Raw genomic sequence first — 24,667 nt, forward strand, 5'->3', positions numbered from 1 at the left:
CACTATCAAACAGCCTCCTAAATGCATTTGTTGACCATCTTTTCTCCTTCATGGAATTCTCACTACTTCAGGCAAGCACTCAGCATAATCAAACACCCCACTGATCCTGGACAGTCTCTCCCCTCTCCTCATTCTTTACCCATTCCCCCAATGTGTCTAAGTGCTTCCACAGACACCCTGCTTCCTCAAGGCAGAAGATACAAATACCTGAAAGCACCAGACTCTAGGACAGCTTCTATCTCACTATTATCAGACTCTGAATGGACCTCTTGTATAAGGTGGGCTCTTGGTCTCAAAGTCTACAGTACTGTACAAAAGTCTTAGGATAACCCTATACACACAATACTGCATTTGTCAATGTGGAGCAGACAGTGAGTATGTAAATCTGGGGAGAACAAAGAATGTTGGGAATGGTGAGGGTGGAGTGCCACGGGACGAGTGTGGAACACATAAAATAACCATATAACAATTACAGCATGGAAACAGGCCATCTCGGCCCTTCTAGTCCGTGTCGAACGCTTACTCTCACCTAGTCCCACTGACCCGCACTCAGCCCATAACCCTCCATTCCTTTCCTACCTATATACCTATCCAATTTTACTTTAAATGACAATACCGAACCTGCCTCTACCACTTCTACTAGAAGCTCGTTCCACACAACTATCACTCTCTGAGTAAAGAAATACACCCTCATGTTACCCTTAAACTTTTGCCCCCAAGTCTCAACTCATGTCCTCTTGTTTGAATCTCCCCTACTCTCAATGGAAAAAGCCTATCCACGTCAACTCTTTCTATCCCCCTCATAATTTTAAATACCTCTATCAAGTTCCCCCTCAACCTTCTACATTCCAAAGAATAAAGACCTAACTTGTTCAATCTTTCCCTATAACTTAGGTGCTGAAACCCAGGTAACATTCTAGTAAATCTTCTCTGTACTCTCTCTATTTTGTTGACATCTTTCTTATAATTCGGTGACCAGAACTGTCCACAATACTCCAAATTCGGCCTTACCAATGCCTTGTACAATTTTGACATTACATCCCAACTCCTATACTCAGTGTTCTGATTTAGAAAGGCCAACATACCAAAAGCTTTCTTCACCACTCTATCCACATGAGATTCCACCTTCAGGGAACTGTACACTTTTCAGGGAAAGATGGCAGAGAAGGAGTGTCAGGGGCAGGGAGTGTGGCACAGATACAGACACACCCAGCCCTGGGACACCAGGCAAGGTAATTGGATTCCAAACAATTAGTTTATTGATCATTACAGGATATCTCGTTGGTGTTTACTGCTCCCTCCCCTCTCCCTTCCCCTTTTCTCAACCATGATTCCTCTCTCCCTGCCCCCTTACCACTCTCAGTCCACAATAGAGACCCACATCAGAATCAGGTTTATCACTCACATATGTCATGAAATTTGTTTTTTTAAGGCACAGTACAGTGCAATACTGAAAATTACTACAGTAGTTTGCAAAGCTTTTAGGCACTCTCGCTATATATATGTGCTTAAGACTTTATCACAGTACTGTACTTCATTACGATCTCACACTTTTATCATTTTCCACAGAAGGCAGGTGTGGTTATAAATGGAGCATGAGTGAAGTTCGATGACCAGGGATATGCTCTGGGGCCCCTGCATGTTGTAATTTTTATTAAAAAAACTTTGTTGAAGAAGTAGAAAGGGTAGATTAGGAAGGTTGGTGGTGCTGTGGATAGTGTAAAAGGTTTTCATATGTTGCAACGGGACATTGTAAGGATGAACAGGTGGTAGATGGAGTTCAATCCAGAGAAGTGTGAAGTGATTCACTTTGGAAGGTCAATCTTGAATACTGAGTACAGGGTTAATGGCAGGATTCTTAGAACAGGGGGATCTTACGGTCCACCTCCATAGATCTCTTAAAGATGCTGCTCAGGTTGGTAAGATGGTTAAGAATTAATGTGGTGTGTTGGCCTTCGTTATTTGAGGGGTTTGAGTTCAAGAGCCACGAGGTAATGTTGCAGCTCTATAACACTGGTTAGACCGCACTTGGAGAAATACCTTCAGTTCTGGTTGCCTTATTATAGGGTGCAAATGAGATTTACCAGGATGCTGCCTAGATTAGAGAGCATGTCTTATGAGGAAAGATTGAGTGAGCTAGGGATTTTCTGTTTGGAGCAAAGAAGGATGAGAGGTGACCTGATAGGGGAGTACAACATAGTATGAAGCATACATTGAGTGGGTATACAAGCATACAAATGTGCTTAACTAAGAAGTTGGGAGGAAAGTACAGGGGAATGTCAGGTAGTTTTTTAACACAAAGTGGTGAGTGCGTAGAACATACTGCAAGGTGTGGTGGTAGAGGCAAATACAATAGGTACATTTAAAAGAGCACATGGATGAAGGAAAGATCAGAATCAGGTTGAAAATCACTGGCATAAGTCATGAAATTTCTTCTTGTTTTGTGGCAGAGGGGAAGAAGCTGTTCCTGAACCCTGAATGGAGGGCTCTGTGAGAGGGAAGGGTTAGATTGATCTTAGAGTAGGTTATAAAGTCAGCACTGTGCTGTAGTGTTTCATGTTCTAGTTAGTTTCAGGAATTTTGGGTCCATTTAGCTCATTGAAGCACAGAATCTTTATGGAGATGGTTTGTCTTGTTTGATAACAAGAATCTGCATAGTTGGAAGCCTACACTCTAACTTTAACAGGATCTGCCTGGAATACTTGTAACTGATAGCTAATTTGTGATTGGCAGTAAATTCAAAAAATAAAACCTGCACCTCTTCTCTGATGTACAAACTGCTGTCTTGCATTCCCTCTTAGGAAGGACGAGTCAAAAGAGCCTATCGTGGAGGTACGAACTGAAGAGGAACGAACACCAAACCATGATGGTGGAAGCCAAATGGAGCCAAATGAAACCACCCCACTGACAGAGCCTGAGTAAGTGGTAATGTGTTTGAGAATGTACTGCCTCTGTTCTGTATATCTAAGCTGTTTTTATTTGGTTTAATGTCTATGGTTCCATGGTTGGTTAATAATTCCTGCTTGCTGTATGGCATCTACAAATCCAGTGAGTTACTTGCTGGTGTACAACCAAATTGGCTTAATTTTCCTTGATTATATAAGACCAGAAAACATAGGAGCAGAATTAAGCCATTCGGCCCATTGAGTCGGCTTCTCCATTTCATCATGGCTGATTTATTATCCCTCTTGACCCTATTCTCCTGCCTTCGCCCTACACCCTCTAACACCCTTACTAATCAAGAACCTATCAACCTTTAATTTGAATATATACCCAATGACTTGGCCTCCACAACTGTCCATGGCAATGAATCCCACTGATTCACCACTCTCTGGCAAAAAAAAACAAATCCTGTTCCCAGTGTTATTGAAGATCCTAAATGGGTCAAGCCAAAATGAGGAAACTTAAAGTCAAGGTTGGTTGTGAATTCCAGGGAATCCTAATTTGTAAACAGTTTAAACTGAATTAATTCAAAACTAAAGAATTGATTAGAATCTGATCTGCTTTATGTTTGATGAACCCTGAAGCGTTACCTTGAAATTCATCATCATTATCATTATTTGCCGTGTTGTATGACATAGGCGATCATGGTCTCCATGAACACGATTTTTCTTGGCAAATTTTTCTACAGAAGAGGTTTGCCATTGTCTTCTTCTGGGCAGTGTCTTTACAAGATGGGTGACCCCAGCCATTATCAATACTCTTCCGAGATTGTCTGCCTGGCATCAGTGGTCACAAAACCAGGACTTGTGATATGCTCCAGCTGCTCATATGACCATCCACCCCCTGCACCCATGGCTTTATGTGACCCTGATCAGGGAGTTAATCAGGTGCTACCCCTTGCCCAATGGTGATCTGCAGGCTAGTGGAGGGAAGGAGCGCCTTACACCTCCTTTGGTAGAGATGTACTGTATTTCCACCCCGCCACCCTTGAAATTTGAAACTTGAAATTAGTTTAAATAAGCTTCTGGCAAACAGCCATTTGAGATTGTCTACAAATGCATGAATACCAGTGTGATTCAAGATTCAAAGTACATTTGTTATCAAAGTATGCATGCAGCACACATCCCTGAGATTCGTCCTCCCCACAGAGAGTCATGAAACAAAGACCATGGAACCAACCCGTTCAAAGAAAAACATCAAACATCCCTTCCCCCCCATGCGCAAAAATATTAATGCAAATGCCAACAAAAAATAAGCAAAAACACAATATAAAACGCAAAAGGCACATGTGAGTACAGTTCAGTTCAGTGTTTATTATCTGCAGGCCGCCCAATTCAGAAATCTGACAAATGTACTAACAAAAAAGAGCGAGCCGTACTGGGACTGGAAATAGAACACATTATAAAAACTGAGTTAGGGTCCAAATCTACATTCTGTGTCGATTGAACCTGAGGGTGAATTGATGAGCAATAATGGTCTGTACACGTTTCAAATCACCAACAGCAATATCTTGCTGTGGATTTTTCCGTGAAATTAATTTACCAAAGAGGAATTATACAGCCACTTTCCATTGTTGCTCTGTTCCTCAGGATTTTTGAAACCTAAATCCCTTCCAGTTTCTTGTAAAATTTATTAACTGTTTGTGGTAATGGTATTATAAAGTACTTCTGCGCGATAGAGCTTATTGAAAATGTTGTGCGTGGCAGTCTGTTGCTGTGCTCTTGTGTCTTGCTGTCTCTCCTGCTATATGGTCCGTTCTATCTATTTTCTACTCCTGTTGTTCTCGCAGGCATGCAGCTGATATCCAGGCTACTGTCGAGGACATGTTGCCTTCTGTCACCACAGTGACCACTAACTCTGACACTATCACTGAGACATTTGCCACGGCTCAAAACAGCCCAACGAGTGAGACGACAACACTCACCTCCAGCGCTGCTCTCCCAGCCTCGACCACTCCTGAGCCGGCAGCCGGCACGGCTGCCACACCTCACACTCCCAAGGCAGCCGTGGCATCACCCACCTCACCTTCCTTGCCTCAGGCTGGGGCAGCTCCCAAGGTCGCCCCCCTAGTCGATCTCAGTGACGCTTCTGCCTTGGTCTCCTCACCTCCTTCCACCTCGGCCTCCAGTGCCCCAGCCTTGACAGCTGGCTCCGGCCAGGCCTCTGCCCCAGAGCCTGTTACTGGAGCAGGAGAGGAGACCACGATAGCTCCTGCCAACAGCAGCAAGCCCCCTGGCCCAGTCCCCAGCCCTGGAAACCCCTCTAGTCCCCCGGCTACAACAGTGCCACAGCAACCCAAGCCAGAAACTCCAATGGCTGCCAAGAGCCCCGAATCAGAAGTTCCCAAGGCCAGCCCAGTGAAGAGCCCAGTAGAAGTGACAAGTAACTCCACCAGTGTGAAGGAAGAGGCTGTTACAGAGAGCAGCAAAAAACCCTCCAAGGGCGAGGACTTTCCAAATGACGGAGGGACCTTCAAGACCTCAGACATTGATCTTGCAGAGGATGTTTTTGCAGCTCTTGGCAATTCTTCTCTTCCCACTGTGGCTGGTGGGAAAGCTACTGACCTTGCTTCTACCACTGCAGACTCTGCTTTATCATCTGCTCCAGAGAAGGAAGAGTATGGCCATTTTTCACACTAATGCGACTTGCCTATCACTGTCTTTGTGGTGGTGTGCTTGTGCTTTTGTCTTCTTCCTACTCATGCATAAAACCTGGTCATTAACTTCAAAGGAGAACATAGAACAGTACAGCACAGTACAGGCCCTTCGGCCTACAATGACATAAAACATATAACAGGCTCTGTGCAGTCATATTCCATCATATTTCCCTCTTATCAGGTGTATCAAAGTGAATCTTTACATTTATGGCATGGAACAGTCTTTGAGGGGCCCCATTCTCCCTCGAGTTGCTTTCTTTCCCTTAATGTGTTTTTAAAATCTCTGTCGATTTTCTTTAGCCTTTCCATGCCCCCATTTTTCCCTCTTGATTTCTTTCTTGAGTACACTCCTGCATCTCCCGAGATCCACTTGACCCCACCCGCCTACACCTAGCTCATGCTTCCTCCTCCTCCATTAAAATCCTCCCACTTGCTAGTGGTTCCATTGCCCACAGGCAACCTTTTCCAATCAACCTTTGCAACCTCGTCTCCTACTGTCAAAATTCTCCTTGTTTCAGTTTAGAACTTGAAACTCTTGACAGTGCTACCTTATCCTTTGGACAAAAATATTGAATTCCTATACCCAAAATAACTAGCTGATATCTAAAAGATCTCAGAAGTTAAGTTCCTGCAAGTAAATTTGATAAATATTATAATTCTTGCAGAGGTATTGTTAGATATTCTGTGCTGATTTCTGAATATTAGAACATAGAGCATTACAATGTTGTGCCAATCCTTTAACCTACTCTAAGATCAATCTAATTCTTCCCTTGTACATAACCCCACACTCCATTTTTCTTTCATCCATGTGAATTCCTGTCCATTTAGATTCAGATTCATTTATTTACCCCATGTACACCAAAGCATACAGTGAAAAGCGTCATTTGTGTTAACAACCCAGGGGTGTGCTGGGGGTTGCGGGGGTGCTCACCAGTGTCACCACACACTCTGGTGCACACCCACAATGACAACAACAGATAACACATAGATCATTACAGCACATTACAGGCCCTTTGGCCCATGATTTTGTGATAATCTTTTAAACTACTATCCAATCCTTCCCTCCCACGTAGCTCTCCATTTTTCTATCATCCATGTACCCATTTAAGAGTCTCTTAAATGTTCCTTATGCATCTGCCTCTGTTACCACCCCTAGTACTGCATTCCATGCACCCACCACTGTGTAAAAACCTATCTCTGACAACCCCCTATACTTTCCTGACAACATCTTAAAATTATGCCCCCTTGTATTAGCCATTTACACCCTGGGAAAAAGTTGCTGGCTGTCCACTTGATCTATGCCTCTGATCATCCTGTACACCTCTATCTAGTCACCTTTCATCCTCCTCTCCAAAGATAAAGTCCTTAGCTCGCTCAGCCTATACACATGCTCTCTACTCCAGGCAGCATCTTGGTAAATTTCCACTGCACCCTCTGTGAAGGCAGTTAAGTGGATCCTCAATCAACTCAGATTGTTGAGGCTGAGTTTAACATGAACAGAGAACATAGACTAATACAGCACAGAAATAGGCTCTTCAGACCACTGTGCTGTGCTAAATTAGTAATCAAATGGCCAACTAAACTAATCCCTTCTGTCTACACAATGTCCATAACCTTCCATTTTCCTTACATTCATGTGTATCTAAACGTCTGTTAAAAGTCTCTAATGCATTTGCCTTTACTACCACCCCAGACAGCACATTCCAGACACTCACCATTCTCTGTGAATAAAACATGCCCCTCACATCTCCTTTGTAATTACCCCATCCCATCTTAAATGCATACCCTCTTAAAGTTTCAGGCCAGTTAGTACATGCCAAAAAATGTACAATGGCTTAATTATCATTCACAGAAGATGGAACATAGAACAGTACAGCGCAGGAATAGGCCCTTCTGTCCACAGTATTGTGCTGAACTAATTAAATGAGTAAATACATACCTAACTAAACTAATCCCTTCTGCCTACACAGTCTGCATATCCCTCAATTTCCCTCACATCCATGTGCCTACCTAAATGTCTCTTAAAAGTCCCTAGTGCATCTGCCTCTACCACCATACCAGGCAGCACATTACAGACACTGTGAATAAAACTTGCCCCTCACATCCCCTTTGAACCTATCCCCTCTCATCTTCAATGCATGTCTTCTGGTATTAGGTTTGACCCTGGGAAACAATACTCTCTGCCTTCTATATTTATGCCTCTCATAATCTTTTAAAATTGCTCAAGGAAAACCCTACGTTCTTTAATACTTAGTCACGGCAGATAGGGCTAATTGTCTGAAATGAGTTTGATAGCTTCCTTCACTGATTGCAATTCTGAAAACATGCAACCAGAATTTGCAAGGGTCATTCCGATTAAACAGCAACTAATTGCATGTAGTTTCCTTTTTGTTCAACATGAAGTTCTCTCCAGTTAAATGTGACATTTTATGCAAATTGAATTGAATTTAATTGCATGGGGAGAAGAACTGTGCCAGTTTATAGTACTGTACAAAGTCTTCAGCGCATGTACAGTAGCTAGGGTGCCTAAGACTTTTGCACAGTACTGTAGTAATTTTATATAACCATATAACAATCACAGTACAGAAACAGGCCATCTGAACTTATGTATTGTAATGTACTGAATTTACAAAAAAACCCACAAATTTCATGAGATATGTGAGTGATAATAAACCTGATTCTGATGTGGGTCTCTATTGTTGACTGAGAGTGGGAAGGGGGCAGGGAGAGGGGAATCATGTTTGAGAAAAGGGGAAGGGAGAGGAGAGGGAGTGGGAAGCACCAGAGAGAGATTCTGTAATGATCAATAAACGGATTGTTTGGATTCATATTACCTTGCCTGGTGTCTCAGGGCTGGGTGTGTTTGCACCCACGCCCTTGACTCCCCACAAAAAAATTTTCCTGTAATGAAACTGCCTCCAAAACATTTATTCTTTGTAACATCAGAATATGTTTTTATATTTTAAGGGTGAAAGCTGAAATATTTAAGGGAGACATGAGGTGGAACTTCACAAAGAGAGTGGTGCACGTATGGTACAAGCTGCCAGTGGAAGTGGTGGATGCGGGTTTGATTTCAATATTTAAGAGTAGTTTGGATAAGTACATGGATGGAAGAGGAGGGCTATAATTCAGGTGCAGGTCAATGGGTCTAGGCAGAATAATAGTTCAGCATGAACTAGATGGGCTGAAGTGCTTGTTTGTGTACTGTAGTGTTCAGTGACTCTTTAAATCAGGGATTCCCAACCTGGTGACCATGGCATAAAAAAAGATGGAAACCCCTGCTATAAATAAAACTGTTAAATTCTCACATTGTTCCCAAGCACACCCATTTCTCTGGAAACATATTAATTGGACTTTCTTTCAGTTTAGCCCTCTGTCAAGGGACATAACATGTTAGATGAGTATGAAAACACTGAGCCCTTTAAGGATTAAACTATATTTTACATACTGCAAACGGACTTGGTTACTCACTGGAATAAGGGCCAGAGAGTCTGGAGACAGAGATGGAACACTAAGGTTAGAGAGTGGTATAGAGTTGTACAGTACAATAACAGGCCCTTCAGCCTTCATGGTTCATGGTGCCCCATCCAAGCTAGCCCCATTTGCCAGCATTTTCCCCATAATCTTCTAAAGCTTTGCTACCCATGTACATGTCCAATTGTCTTTAAACTTATTATTCCTACTTCAACCATTTATTCCAATAGTTTATTCCACATTGATACCAACCTTTGTAGATAAAAAAAAGTTGCCTCTCAAATTCCTATCAACTGTGGGGTTTTATGTAAAGATGGCCCCTTTGGACTTTGAGGGGCCGCATTCCCTCTCGAGTTGCTTCTTTGTTTCTTAATATGTTTATAAAATCTCTCTTAACTTTCTTTAACCTTCTCATGCCCCCATTTTGCCCTCTTGATTTCCTTCTTGAGTACACTCCTGCATCTCCTCCCGAGATCCACTTGACCTCACCTGGCTACACCTAACCCATGCTTCTTTCTCCCCTTCTTCTTTCCTGGCCAGAGCCTCAATATTTCCATCATCAGCATTCACTACTCCCACCGACCTTGTCCTTCACTCTTACAGAAATGTGCAGACCTTGAGCCCCGCTGTCCCACCATTTAAGTCCTCCCATTTGCCAGTGGTTGCTTTGCCCACAGGCAACCTTTTCCAGTCAACCTTTGCTAACTCTTGTCTCCATATAACAGTTACAAAATGGAAACAGGCCATCTCGGTCCTTCTAGTCCATGCCGAATGCTTACTTTCACCTAATCCCACTGACCTGCACTCAGCCCATAACCCTCCATTCCTTTTCTGTCCATATACCTATCCAATTTTACTTTAAATGATAATACTGAACCTACCTCTACCACTTCTACTGGAAGCTCATTCCATACAACTACCACTCTCTGAGTAAAGAAATTCCCCCTGGTGTTACCCTTAAACTTTTGTCCTCTAAGTCTTAACTCATGTCCTCTTGTTTGAATCTCCCCTACTCTCAATGGAAAAAGCCTATCCACATCAACCCTATCTGTCCCGCTGATAATTTTAAATACCTCTATCAAGTCCCCTCTCAACCTTCTACGTTTCAAAGAATAAAGACCTAACTTGTTCAATCTTTCCCTGTAACTTAGGTGCTGAAACCCAGGTAACATTCCAGTAAATCTTCTCTGTACTCTCTCTATTTTGTTGACATCTTTCCTATAATTCGGTGACCAGAACTGTACACAATATTCCAAATTTGGCCTTGTACAAGTTTAACATTACGTCCCAACTCCTATACTCAATACTCTGATTTATAAAGGCCAACATACCAAAAGCTTTCTTCACCACCCTAGCCACATGAGATTCCATCTTCAGGGAACTATGCACCATTATTCCTAGATCACTCAATGCCCTACCATTTACCATTGGCAAATGGTAAATTTCTGATTGTCAAAATTCCCCTTGTCCCAGTTTAGAACTTGTAACTCTTGAAAGTGTTACCTTATCCTTTGGACAAGAATATTGAATTCCTGTACCCAAAATAACTTGCTGATATGCAGGAGATCTCAGAAGTTAAGTTCCTACAAATAAAGTTACTTTTTGTACTATTGATAAGTATTATAATTCTTGCAGAGGTATTGGCAGATATTCTGTGCTCCTTTCGGAATATTAGAACATAAAACATTAAAGCACAGTACAGGTCCTTAGGCCCACAATGTTGTGCCAATCCTTTAACCTACTCTAAAATCAATCTGATCCTTCCTTCCCACATAACCCTCCATTTTTGTCTAATCTATGTGCCTATCTAAGACTCTCTCAGATATCCCTAATGTATCTGCCTCTGTTAACACTACTGGCAATGCATTCCACACACACACCACTCTCTGTGTAAAATATTGTGACACTCTCACAATATTTTATTCCAATCACCTTAAAATTATCCCCCCTCATATTAGCCATTTCTGCCCTGTGGAAACAAAAGTACCTTGCTTTCTACTCTCGCTAAGCCTTTCATTATCTTGTACATCTCTTATCAAGTTGCCTCTCATCCTCTATTCCAAAGAGAAAAGCCCGAGCTCACTCAACAAATAAGACATGTTGTCTAATTGAGAGAGCAGCTAAGTAAGTCTCTTCTACACCCTCTCTAACGCTTCCATATCCTTCCTCTAATGAGGCAACCAAAACTGAACTCAATACTCCAAAGTATTGCAAAACAAATTATTAATATCAGGAGCTGCAACTTACACATCAGTTTGATTGATTTATTCTTTCTTCCACTTAATAACCCGTAGTAACTTAATTCCTCTCATGCAACTCAGCTGAGTTAGATGTTCTATTGTTTATTTTTTTTCAGCATTCACAGTAATTTCAGGCTCCTTGCTCTGTGTGCCACTGAAATTAATTTGGCTTTGGATGGGTCAATTGAAAGTTAAGGTGCTCAGCCTTGTTTGTGCCAGGCTTGTGATGAAGAATTCAGCATTGGCACAGTCTGCTTAGCTGGTTGTAGTCAGCTCCATTGAGATGAAGGAATGAATGTGCTGTGATAGGTACAGCCGGCAAATGGTTCTCATGTCTACTATAGGCCAAGCACCAAAGCCAGATTATGTCCCCTGCTCTCCTTTCAAGGTAAATTTATTATAAAAAAGCATTTAGTATATGTCACCACCTACTACACTGAGATTCATTTTCTTGCAGGCATTCACAGTAGATTCACAGAAACACAATAGAATCAGTGAGAAACTACACACAGAAACTGGTAAACAACCAATGCGAAAATGAAGACAGACTGTAAAAACAAAACAAAATAACAATAAATAAATAATATTGAGAACAGGAGTTGAAAATGAGACCATATGTTGTATTCAGTGATTAGTTTAGGTTGGAGGTGAGTGAAGCTATTCATGCTGGTTTAGGAGCCTGATGGTTGAAGGGTAATAACTGTTCCTGAACCTGGTGGTGTGGGCCCTAAAGTTCCTGTACCTCTCTGCTAATGGTAGTAGCAGGAAGAAAGCCTAGACTAGATGGTGGGAGCCCTTGATGATGGATACTGCTTTCTTGTGGCAGACCAGCCATGAAATTCTGACCATAAACACTTTTGCAAACTTGTAGGTAAACATTTTTCAATGACCCACTGCACCATTCCCGCATCTCCTTGAGTAGGACCATCTTTCTGCCTGAATAATGACCAAGTTTCATGCATGGATTTCTTATTCATTGTGCATGTGTGTTGTACAGAGATTTCTGCTTCAGGGCTGTTTCTGGTTCTTTTTCAAAGTCAAGTTCATACTTATTTTTTTCCCATTTGCTTCTGGCCAGTTACTGCAATGATCTTGCCTCCTTCAGAGTCTCACTTCCTGTATGTAGGGACTGTGCACTAAATTAATCCTGAAAAGTGAGGACAAAAAGGGATCTCCAAGATTTAGGAAGCATTGATATACAAGAGTGATGCAGTAATTGTAAACCTGTTTGTCAGCTCTCTGGGTTTTCAACAGTGATCTCAATTTGAGTTGGGTGAGATTAAAGAAGAGCTTTATTTGTCACATATACATTGAAACATCCCTCCTGCATGGAATCACAGACATTGAGCCTTCGACTTCCCCAGCTGACTCACAGAGATTCACAGACTCGGGCTCTGGCCATCAGTCCTGGACATCGAATTGATCTTCGTTCTTCAATCTGAACTACTGAAGGCGGTCACAAGGATGGTGTCCTAAAGAGCAGAGGGAAGTAGTCAGGTGTGAATAGGTTCCATGGCTGCCGGTCGTTTCACCCAGGGCCTTGCCAGAAGGAAACAGAAAGAAAGATCCACGCACCTCATGGGGCACCACAATAGCGCAGCATTTACTGTGGCATTATTACAGCTTAGGGTGTAGGATTTCAGAGTTCCATTTCGATGCTGCCTGTAAGGAGTTTGTATGTTCTTCCCATGAGCAAGTGGGTTTCCTCTGGGTGCTCCAGTTCCCTCCCACAGTCCAAAGACGTACTTTATAATAGGTTAATTGGTCATTGTAAATTGTTCTGAGATTAGGCTTAGGTTAAATTGGTGGTTTGCTGGGTAGTGCAGCTTGTTGAGCCAAAAGGGCCTGTTCCGTACTGTATCCCTAAAATAAAAATCTCCAGGCAACCAGAAGCCCACAGACATAAGATCTGAAGGCTGCTCAAGGAAATGAGACCTGTTCTTGTACACCTCTAGGATTCAGCTCTGCAGACCAAGGTCTGGTGCCACAAGAAGGCCATTGACCTCCCGCGAGCATTTAAGATCAGTGCACCCATCTTCAGAGACCAGGGCCCATAGACTGTACCAACACACTCAGCTGGTCAGGCAGATCTACGGAGGGAGATGGACAGACAATGTTTTGAGTTGTTACTCTCCATCTGAACAGTCCAGATGAAGGATCTCAACTTTAGATATTGCCTGTCCATTTCCTCCATTGATGCTGGCTGCTCCAGCACCATTATGTTGCTCTGCATTGCACCATCTTCAGTCTCTTGTGACTCCATTGATTGCATCTCCAGCTTTAGATACTGTTCACTAAACTGCATTGTCAGAACTCAGTAACAATATCCATCTCTCAGACCAAATTTCTGTGTGCTACACCACTCACTAACCCTGAGCAAGTACACTGTTCATAAGTCTCTTTACTGTAAATGGACGTCATCTACCACAGTACTGGTGACTCTGTTACTGAATTGGAGGCTACAGAAGAGGGAAGACTATTTGCATTTTTTAACCCCAAAGAATGCTGGACAATGTTTGCAGTTAGCTTATTTGTCACATGTACATTGAAACATAGAGTGACTGGCATCATTTGCGCCAAAGACCAACACAATCTGAGGAAGTGTTGCCACGCTTCTGGCACCAACATAGCAAGCCTGCAATTTAACCGTACGCCTTCAGAACACGGGAGGAAACCAGAGTGCCTGAAAGAAATCCACATGGTCACGGGGAGAATGTACAAACTCCTTGCAGACCGCATTGGGAATTGAACACCAATGGCAATTACTGGCGCAGTAAAGCATTATGCTTACTACTACAGAACTACGCTGCCCTGTGATTATTTGCCTCAGAATCTAATGATGCAAGGACTTATTTGGAGATGAGTGTTTTGTGTTGAATGTGTTTTCAGGTCAGGGACAGAGAAGATGAGCCATGGGAATGTTGGTCGTTGGAATTTAGGTTAGATTCTGTAGTAAGAGAATTTCTTCACACATCTCTTGGACTTCAGCTGCTTCCCCCTGAGTTCCTGCTCCCCAGCCACTTTCTGGCAAGCTGGACAAAGAAGATAGAAGATTAGATTTGTTTGTCACGTTTACAGCAAAGCATACAGTGAAATGTGTCGCTTACATCAAATCGAATCAGTGAGGATTGTGCTGGGGCAGCCCACAAGTGTTGCCACGCTTCTGGCGCCAACATAGCATGTCCACAATTTACCCACCCTAACTCGTCCATATTTGGAATTTGGGAATGTCTCTTCGGAATTTGGGATGTACATCTTTGGAATGTGGGAACCTGTAGATATTTGGAATGTGGACTGTGTGCATCATTGGGATGTGGGAGGAAGCCGGAGCACCCAGAAGAAACCCACACGGTCACGGAAAGAACATATAAACCTCCTTTTCAAAAGTGGTGGGAATCAAACACCAATCTGAGATCAGTGGGGCTATGAAGCCATTACAATAACCACTAGGCTACTCTGCCAGCCTTTCATGAAGGTGAGGCTGTGCATCAGCTTCCTGTGTGTGAATACCATACACTAGAAGGGTACAGTGTAAGACCCTCAAACATCATTAATACAAACAAGAAAGGTCCTTGATATCTTCTCACAATTACTTTCCAGATTTGGAAGTGACACAGCTTTCTTAATGTATTCTGAGGAAAACCCCAAATGAATGGGAATATTTTGGCTGGTTCACCATGAGTTGTTTTTAGCTTGGAAGTTGGTTTGTTTCTGGGTAATTAGTGTTTACCTTGTTAGTAATTGGTTTATTGTTATCACATGCACCAAGATCCAGTGAAAAGCTCAACTTGTGCATTGCCCAAACAGATCACAAATTTATCGAGGAAGTCCAAAAACAAAAAAAAAAATGCAGAATATAGTGTTACAGTTACAGAGAAAATGCAGTGCAGGTAGGCAAATAAGATGCAAGAGCTATGACGAGGTAGACGAGTTCATCTTAGCGTATACAAGGTCCATTCAAGAGTCTGATAACAGCAGGATAGAAGGTATCCTTGAGCCTGGTGGTATATGTTCTCAAGGAAGTAAGAGATCCCTTCTTGCTGGCTTGTTGGAAAACTATGGAAGATCAGTCCAGCACTTTGATTGCACTAACTGGCAGTTGCTTTGTTTTACTGGGTGGCATATGTGCAGTTTCCTTAACCATAATTCCTTCTGTACATTAATTTCTTGTGTTGCTTTCATATTTTAAGCATGCTTAATCCTTTTGGGATGCAGTGCTCAGACACCATTATATCTAGAAGCAGCTTATATACTTGGTGAAGCAGTTTGGTGATGCATGCATCATGATTACTTTGAAAATGTGACTGAATTCTTTCCTAATTAGGGGATCGACCTTGATCAGTATTAAAGGAACTTTGAAGGTCTACAGAATGTAGTGAGTTGCCGTGATACCTTCCTGGTTCCATTTCTTATATTTTGAAGGAGCAAAGTCCCTAAAAAGTGTTTGTACATTTATGGTGATTTTACCACGTGAATGTATATTTAATGTAATGTACTGGTGGTAGAATCAGATCATTAGGGCAGGAGTGGCGAACCTTTTTGAGAGCGTGTGCCCAAATTGGCGATAATCTCCTAAAAAAATTCTCTTGTATGCCATGGTAATTTTGAGCAGAGGTTATCATTGATTAATGAATTAATATCCATGAATTAAATCATGGACTTTTTTTTAAAAAAAGAGGATGAGTCCTGTTGCTAATTTGAGTGTATTCATTGTTTTACTATTAATTAAAGTATAACAGAGACAGACTGAAATAAATGAAGTATTTTAGATAACCTGTTCAAAAATGTTTAATAGTAATCTTTTATGAAGATCATTGAAATATAACATCATTTCTAAATGGCTTTGTTATTGTAACTGTTTACTATCCAAATACTGATGGGTACACCAGGTCTGCGAGGATTTCAAAACATATCATCCAACATCACATTTCTCGCAACCATCTAGCTGGCACCAAGCTGGCACGAGACGTTTCCTGTGAAAACATCTCACTGCTGTCAGGTTGTAAAGAATCATTTGCTGCATCATTTGGCAGTAATGATAATCATTATGTATCTTTGTAACATGAGCGGGGTTTGAAGAATCGAGGGGCAGCACAACAGGCTGCGTGCAAACAAATGTTTCCCCGCGCCATCTTGGGTGCGCGTGCCATGTGTTCGCCACCCCTGCAATAAGGGAATACATTGCAATGTACCTTCTGACACTTTCACCCAGTGTTGGGTGCTTTCTCTTCCTGCCATTTCTTGATTTTTTTTTAATGTTGTTCCTCGCTTTCTGCTTGACAGGAAGGTCCCCTTAGAGGAGAAGCCCAAACAAGAAGGGACAGAAGTAAAGATGGTTCCCAATGAAGCCACACAAACAAATGAGAATGAAAGCAAAGCATGATCAAAACAAACCAGAAACCACTCTCCCTTCGGTGTCTCTTTTATTATTTTTCAACATGTTTTCCTGTTTGTAGATTTCAGCTCAGAAGAGGATCAATTGTGGCACACTTGCTTTTTTTTTGTAAAATTCTTTCATTAAAAGGGTTGACCATGTGACTAAAATTAGTAAAGAGGTTTACCTGGGTACTTAATTGTAGTTGCCATTTTTCACTGCGCTTAGTAAGGATTGTGATATGTAGATAACATGCGAGTTCTTCAGTTAGAGAAACACTGAGCAACACCTTCAATTTATTCCCAACTCATAGAGCCTCAAGTTAAACCAAGTTTTTGGTACATTCCTGTAGAAACAGCCACAACTGATTTTTATCCTCTTTTTTTTTCAAAGTTAAGAATACCGATTAAATCACAGCTTTATAAATTACTGTTGTAAGGCTAGAAATGTGATTGCTTCACTGTCCATACAAGTACATTATGTGCACAGAGCATTGCTATCTTAACCTATGTTTATATTTTTTTTATTTGCAAGTTTTGATCCTGAGTTAGCTTTTGACTAAACAAAAGGTTTGTAAATTTGCATATGTGAAGTATATTTCAATTTGCAGTATTCGATTTTATGAAAGGAATATTAATTTTTGCCAACTTTTGTTTTCAGTGTTTATTGCTTTAAGACTGCGACCATAATTGTTTAACCTTGGCCTGTTCTAGTAGTGTGTAAATGTAACAGGCTTTGTAATTGTTTTTTAAGCCTGTTCAATATGACAATAGTTTAGCTTGCTTCTGTCATGTTATTTTTACTGAATGGAAGTGTTGGCGTGACCTTCCCTCAATACTCTTTTGTTAGATTACATATTGCTTACCTGATCTGCTATCGGAATTAAAGTCCTGAATTATGCCATCTGATTCCACATCATATTAAGACCAGTTTACTCCATTAAAGTCTTATATACATTTATGTTAAATGTTCTTTGCTTGTTTCTGCTGCAAAATCTCCTTGCAGCTGTGAGAGGCATTATATAGCTCATTTTTTTGTTTTGAAAGCAATGTTTCGACTTCTTAATCTGCAAGCTTTGTGCACTGTGAATGCGTGAATATTATAGTGTGTTTTTGTCATTAGTATTTCAAAGAAACTCAACATAGCTTGGTTGTGAAAGGTGTAGCAGGTAGTTCTGAAGATTGTTTGGGATAATGCCTTCACTGGGTGGGTAAATTTAAACAGAAATAAAGGTGAGGCAAATCTGTTTGGGCATGAATTCCATGTGATATAACTTTTATTGCCTGTAATGTTTAAAAAATGGTTAGACTGGGAGCATTCCCCATTAGCACAACCCAATGGGGTATTAATCTTTTCATGTATTTTATTTTGTGTGCAGTCTCAGTACAGTAATGATCGCATTGCTACTTTGTAAGTTCAAACTGTGAAATACTGGTCTTGTCATTTGCTTCTGGTGTTTGCATAGATTCAACTTTAGGGATGACATTGGGGGCATCTTTTACACCAGGCTGTTGATCACCTAGGCTAGATGTGACAAGGCTGCAGCTGGTTACTTCTCAGCTTATTTACTACTCCAGCAACACAGTGAAAAGCAATGCCATTTTTATTCCAACGCTGCCTTAAATCAAGCCCCGCTTCCCAATATCGCTATCTAGCTACGTACATCTAAACTCTCACTTGCTGTAAAATTTGTGCTGGCTTTATCACGGGACCAAGTTTACACAGATAATTGCAAGCAACCCCTGATCTCATAGCGAAAAGAATAAATATTGTCTTAATTCTATCAATAAACAGGTAAATAAGCATAATGATCAAGGCAGGCAGTTTCCACCTGTGTTGCTCTAGTGAAATAAGAAGTACATTGTAAACAAAACACGTTTACTGCTTTGCTTTTGTTACCCGGTAGCAAACATTGCCCCTGCAATTCCTCCTCCCCACCCCAATCCCCATTAAGATTGGAGGAATACTGTCTGAGGCTTTCCTCACACGTACTCACCTGTGACTTTCATCCCCAGTTACATCAATGGGGAGAAAGTCGAGTGCAGAAGAAGGGAGGACCAGTCTTTGTGCCTTGAACAGTTAAAAAATAGACTTGCATTCGTTCAATAGTAAACACAAAGGCTGTACTTCATCCATAGATCATTAGCAGGACGAAAGCTTTCAGCCTCCACTGTCACCCCTAACACGAATACCCTGCATTTAAGGCCCTCTCTCCTGTTGCAGAACTTTTTATTGAGTGAGGAGCTAACCAAGTTTCCACCATCACAGGTGTAAATACTGACTACTAACCAAGATTTTTGACTTTGCATTATGTCAGATACTTGTGTTCAATAAAAATTACAAAATATGATGAACTTCTGTGTCCTTGTCTTAGACTAACTTTCCCCACCACACGGGGGAGCTGGAAGCTGCAACTGATGGCAAATTGGCTCAGGCTGGGTAGTTGGTAATCAGTCTTGGGAATTCTACGTATAGGATGCAGCCATATGGGATGAGCTACCAGAGGGAATGCTTGAGCCAGATACATTAACAGATACACTCAATGGCCACTTTATTAGGTACACCCGTACACCTGCTTGTTAATCCAAATATCTATTCAGTCAATCATGTGGCAGCAACTCAGTGCATAAAAGCATGCAGACAAGGCCAAGAGGTTCGGTTGTTGTTCAGACCAAACATAAGCATGGGGAAGAAATGTATTCTAAGTGACTTTGATCCTGGAATAATTGTTGGTGCTAGACAGGGTGGTTGAAGTATCTGAGAAACTGATGATCTGGGAGTTTACAGAGAATGGTGTGAAAAACAAACAAAAAAACATCCAGTTAGCGATGGCTGTGAGTAAAAACACTGTTACTGAGAGAGGTCAGAGGAGAATGTCCAGACTGATTCATGCTGACAGGATGGTGACAGTAACTCAAATGCACAACACGTTAAACCCTGGAGTAGATGGGCCACAGCAGTAGGAGACCACACCAGATTCCACTCCTGACCCTAATAAGGTGATCACTGAGTGTATATATCAGGATTGGAAAGGTTTAGAGCAGAGGTTCCCAAACTTTTTATGCCATGGACCCCTACCATTAATGGAGGGGTCTGTGGATGCCAGGTTGGGAATTCCTGTTTAGAGGGATATGGGCCAAACATGGGCAAATGGCTTAGATGGAATCTTGATTGGCATAAATCAATTGGGCCAAAGAGCCTTTTTCCTTCCTGTCTGTCTCTTCAACCATTACTGTTATCAACTAACTTTACTCAGTGAAAGACTTGGAAAAACAACACACAAACCAAAACTTAAAGTAAACTGACGTTAGTGTGTTTTCATTTTTAATTTATTCAAGGGATGTGGGCTTCACTGGCTGAGCCAGCAATTAATTCCCCATTCCTAGAGAAGGTAATGATGAGCTGCTGCAAGTCCTTGAAGTGTGCATGTAGGCAGGAAGTTCCATGATTTTGACCCAGCGATGGTGAAGGAATGGTGATATATTTTCCAAAACACAAGAAATACTGCAGATGCTGGAAATCCAGAGCAACACACAGAAAATGCCGGAGGAACTCAGCAGATCAAGCACCATCAATTGGGGGGGGGGGGGGGGGAATAAACAGATGACATTTCAGACCTTTCATTAGGATTGGAAAGGAAGGTTGAAGAAGCCAGAATAAGAAGATGGGGGGGAAGGGTAAGACTACAAGTTCGCAGGTGATTGGTGGGGTGGGTTTAGGTGGGTACAGTGCATTAAAAAACTTCCCCCTTGGAAGTTTTCATGTTTTATTATTTTGAGACATTGAATCATAGTGGATTTAATTTGGCTTTTTTGACACTTATCAACAGAAAAGACTATGTCAAAGTGAAAACAAATTTCTATAAATTGGTCTAAACATATTACAATTATTAGACACAAAATAATTGATTGCATAATTACTCACCCCCTTCAAGTCAGTATTTAGTAGATGCACCTTTGTCAGCAATGACAGCCTTGAGTCTGTGTGGATAGGTCTCTATCAGCTTTGCACATCTGGACACTGCCATTTTTCCTCATTCTTCTTTACAAAACTGCTCAAGCTCGATTAGATTGCATGGGGATCATTGATGTTTGGACTCTGACTTGGCCCTTCCAGGACACTAACTTTGTTGTTTGTAAACCATTCCTGTGTAACTTTGGTTTAATGCTTAGTGTCATTGTCTTGCTGGAAAACAAATCTCCAAAGTTTGAGTTCTCTTGTGGACAGCATCAGGTTTTTCTCCAGGATATCCCTGTGCTTTGCTGCATTTATTTTACCCTCTACCTTCACAAACCTTCCAGGGCCTGCTGCAGTGAATCATCTCCACAGCATGATCCAGCCACTACCATGCTTTACCATAGAAATGACGTGTTTTTGATGATGCGCAGTGAACATAGTAGCATTTAATCTGATGCCTAAAAAGCTCAATGTTGGTTTCATCAGACCATAGAACCATCTTCTAGCTGACTTCGGAGTCTCTCACATGCCCTCTGGCAAACTGTAGCCAAGATTTCATGTGAGATTTTTTTTCCAACAGTAGCTTTCTCTTTGTCACTCTCCCATAAAGCTGTGACTGGTGAAGCACCCAGGTGAAGAACAGTTGTATGCACAGTCTCTCCCATCTCAGCCACTGAAGTTTGTAACTCCTCCAAAGTTGTCATAGGTCTCTTGGTGGCCTCCCTCACTGGTCTCCTTCTTGCAGTCAATCAGTTTTTGAGAATGGCCTGCTCTAGGCAGATTTCTTTATGATTGACTTTGCTGTACTCCAAGGGATATTCAGTGAATTGGAAATTTCCTTGTATCTATCTTCTGACTTAGACTTTTCAAAATCTTTTCACGGAGTTGCTTGGAGTGGTCTTTTGTCTTAATGGTGTAGTTTTTGCCCGGATACTGACTTGCTAGCAGTTGGCCCTTCCGGATACAGGTGTATTTTTACTACAAACAAATGAAACATCCTGTCTGCACATGATGATCTCCATTTAACTAATCATGTAACTTCTAAAACCAATTGGCTGCTCCAGTGATGCTTTGGTGTGTCATATTAAAGGGGGGTGAATACTTAAGCAATCAATTATTTTGTGTTTTATTTTTGTAATTAATTTAGATCACTTTGTAGAGATCAGTTTTCACTTTGACATTAAGGAGTCTTGTTCTGTTGATCAGTGTCAAAAAAGCCAAATTAAATCCACTGTGATTCAATGTTGTAAAACAATAAAACATGAAAACTTCTGGGGGGGTGAATACTTTTTATAGGCAGGTGGTAAGAATGAAGTGAGAAACTGGGAGGTGATAAGTGGAAGAAGTAAACATCTGAAGAAGAGGGAATTTGATAGGAGAGGACAGTAGACAATGGGAGAAAAGGAGCAGTGAAACCAGAGGGAGTTGGGAATGGGCAAAGAAAGAAGGAGAGGGGAAGAAATTACCAGAGGTTGGAGAAACCGATACTCATGCTGTAGGTTGGATGCTACCCAGATACAATTTGAGGTGTTGCTCCTCCATCCTGAATTTGGCTTCATTATGTCAGTAGCAGAATCCATTGACCAACATGTTGGAATAGGAATGGAAAGTTGAGTTGAAATGGGTTGACCACAGGACATCCTGACTTTTGCAGTGGACAGAATGAAGGCAGTCAACACTTTTGAAAGAACTGTAATAGAGGACCAAAGAAGAACACGTGTTGGGATTGGGGTAAAACCTGGTTGTGAGGTTTGGGCCTTTACAGCCTCACAGAACATGATAACCAGGCTGAACTATACTGAAGTAGGTGGGACCAAGGCCTCTAGCTGTCCATATCACAAGATTGTGGGTACAAGCTCACTCCAGGATGTGAGCATCCAGTCTTGCTTAGCACTTCAATACAGTCAGATTCAGATACATTTATTTATCACCTGTACATTGAAACATGCAGTGAAATGCCATCATTTGTATTAACAACCAACACAACAGAAAAATGGCCACAGGTCAATGGGACTTGGCAGAACAACAGTTTGGCATAGACTGGATGGGCTGAAGGGTCTATATTTTTATGGGTTGTAGTGTTCTATAACAGAACACAATAAAACAAAAAACAAGTAACAAAACAACACACACACACCAACCAACCCCAGGGAAGGTCTCCGGCCTCCTGTGGACTCAGACTCACTGTCATGATGTGTGCTGGCGATATCCCAGGTGCAGAGGAAAACCAGACTCTGAAGCAGAGACGATGATGAAAATTTATTCATAATTCCGAAAGAACATCAGTTTGCCCAAGCAATGCCACAGGAAATAACACTCTCAAAATTAGGACCCCATGATTAGCACTAATCAGGTGTTCGCTTAAATAATACAAGTAGCATGGAATCCACAAAATAAACTTAACAAGCTTAAACAGAAACCACCAGGAGGCCACATTACAAAGAGTGAGTCACTCAAGAAAAGCATAAGGAACTTTAAATGATGAGCAGCTCTAATTAAACAATTCAGGTGCTCGAAAATCCTCGGAGCCCAACGGTCTCCAGTGCAGGCCCAAAGAGCTCATTACACTCACAGGCATTTTGCCTTCTGACTTCCCCAGCAGAATAGAGATTCACAGACCAGGGAGAATACTGCTCTGTCAGAGTGCCATAGACCAGTTATGGTATAAAACTGAGGTATCTCCAGGCTTTGCTGATTGAAGAATAGCAATTTCTATAGGCATCCGGCCAACATCATCACTTAGCACTTCAATAGATCAATGAGTTACTGATAAGGTTCTCCATTGGTCAGGGTTGACCATGGACATTGCGCCCTAGATGTCTACATGATATTGCCAGCATGAGCAGTACAATATTGAGAGCAAGCTGTTGCCCATGCAGCAGGCTCCCCCTCTCCACACATCTGTTGAATCTAAAGGGACAGCAGAGACTGACACAGTTTGGTGTCAGCAGCATCGCAGGAGTTGCCAGTCAGCATTGAACTCAACGTAGGACTGCCTTGGGGATTCCAGTTCCAGATTTTTCCTCAGGGTTTACTCCCGAAACCTTCCCCATGAGTGGGTAGAGCTGCAAGGCAGCTGAGGTTTGAAATCAGAGTTTTCCTTCTCCTAGATAGGCTGCCAACCATGGCTCACAGGCCCCATCTGCCCAAAGTGACTGGTTTTAAAGCGCCAGCAACCCGCTTTGCCCCTTCTCCTTCAGTAGAAATGGTTCCACCAGGTTTAGTAGCTTAGCCACAGGAGCTGGATTTGGTTGTCAGAGGTTATTGAAACACATGCATTTAATAGGTAAGAGGAACTTAATCCCATTACCACCCCTGGCTGTGACAACCAATATTCTGGGATTTACCTGTGCACTACTACAAGTGAAGCACACTGAATTATTCTGAAGAACATCAAACTGGAAGAAAGGCTTTTATTTATCTCACATTGTCAGAACATTCCAAAGCAAGTTAAACCCAATGAGGGTCACTGTGCTACTAAAGGAAATGCAACATCCAAGGTGTGTACAGCAAATTCCCATGTACAGAATGGGACAGCGTTTGTTGAACAGTGATGTCAATCAAGGATTGACATTGACCTGACCACCTGGTGAATCCCTGTTCAACATGTGCAGAGTCTTTATTGTCTTTTGGATTCCATGTTAAACCAAGACTTCACTTGCTCTCACGGGTGGACAGACAGTTACTAGAACAGCACCAGAATGACTGTGCTCACGTTTCTGCGGTCATCCTGGAATGGCATTGCAAATCTTTCTGGTAACTCCCCATGGAAAATGGATTGGAACCTTTCTCTGTGAGCCTTGCATCATAAAACATCGAAAATCTACCACACATTATATAGGCCCTTCGGCCCACAATGCTGTGCCAACCATGTAACCTACTCTAGAAACTGCCTAGAATTTCCCTATCGCATAGCCCTCTGTTTTTCTAAGCTCCGTGTACCTATTTAAGAGTCTGTTAAAAGACCCTATTGTATCTGCCTCAACCTTTATCCTTTGACAACACTTATGATTTAGAACAGTT

General features: G+C 41.8%; 1 protein-coding gene across 10 annotated transcripts in view; it reads left to right on the top strand.

The window, feature by feature from the left end:
- Nucleotides 1–24,667, top strand: part of LOC132385203 (neural cell adhesion molecule 1-like) — a 786,620-nt gene that overhangs the window by 658,483 nt on the left and 103,470 nt on the right. For 5 of the 10 annotated variants that reach the window (XM_059957108.1, XM_059957106.1, XM_059957105.1 and 2 more), the window contains one exon: nt 2,802–2,918. The exons of 2 other annotated variants lie outside the window; for them this stretch is intronic. In XM_059957108.1, coding sequence (XP_059813091.1) covers nt 2,802–2,918 — 117 coding nt within the window. Of the gene's footprint in view, nt 1–2,801; nt 2,923–4,732; nt 5,561–16,596; nt 19,042–24,667 lie in introns of those variants that run through there. 3 more of the 10 variants (XM_059957114.1, XM_059957110.1, XM_059957115.1) reach the window with 3 other exon arrangements.

The sequence above is a fragment of the Hypanus sabinus genome, chromosome X2, assembly GCF_030144855.1.
Source record: "Hypanus sabinus isolate sHypSab1 chromosome X2, sHypSab1.hap1, whole genome shotgun sequence".
Lineage (NCBI taxonomy): Eukaryota > Metazoa > Chordata > Chondrichthyes > Myliobatiformes > Dasyatidae > Hypanus > Hypanus sabinus.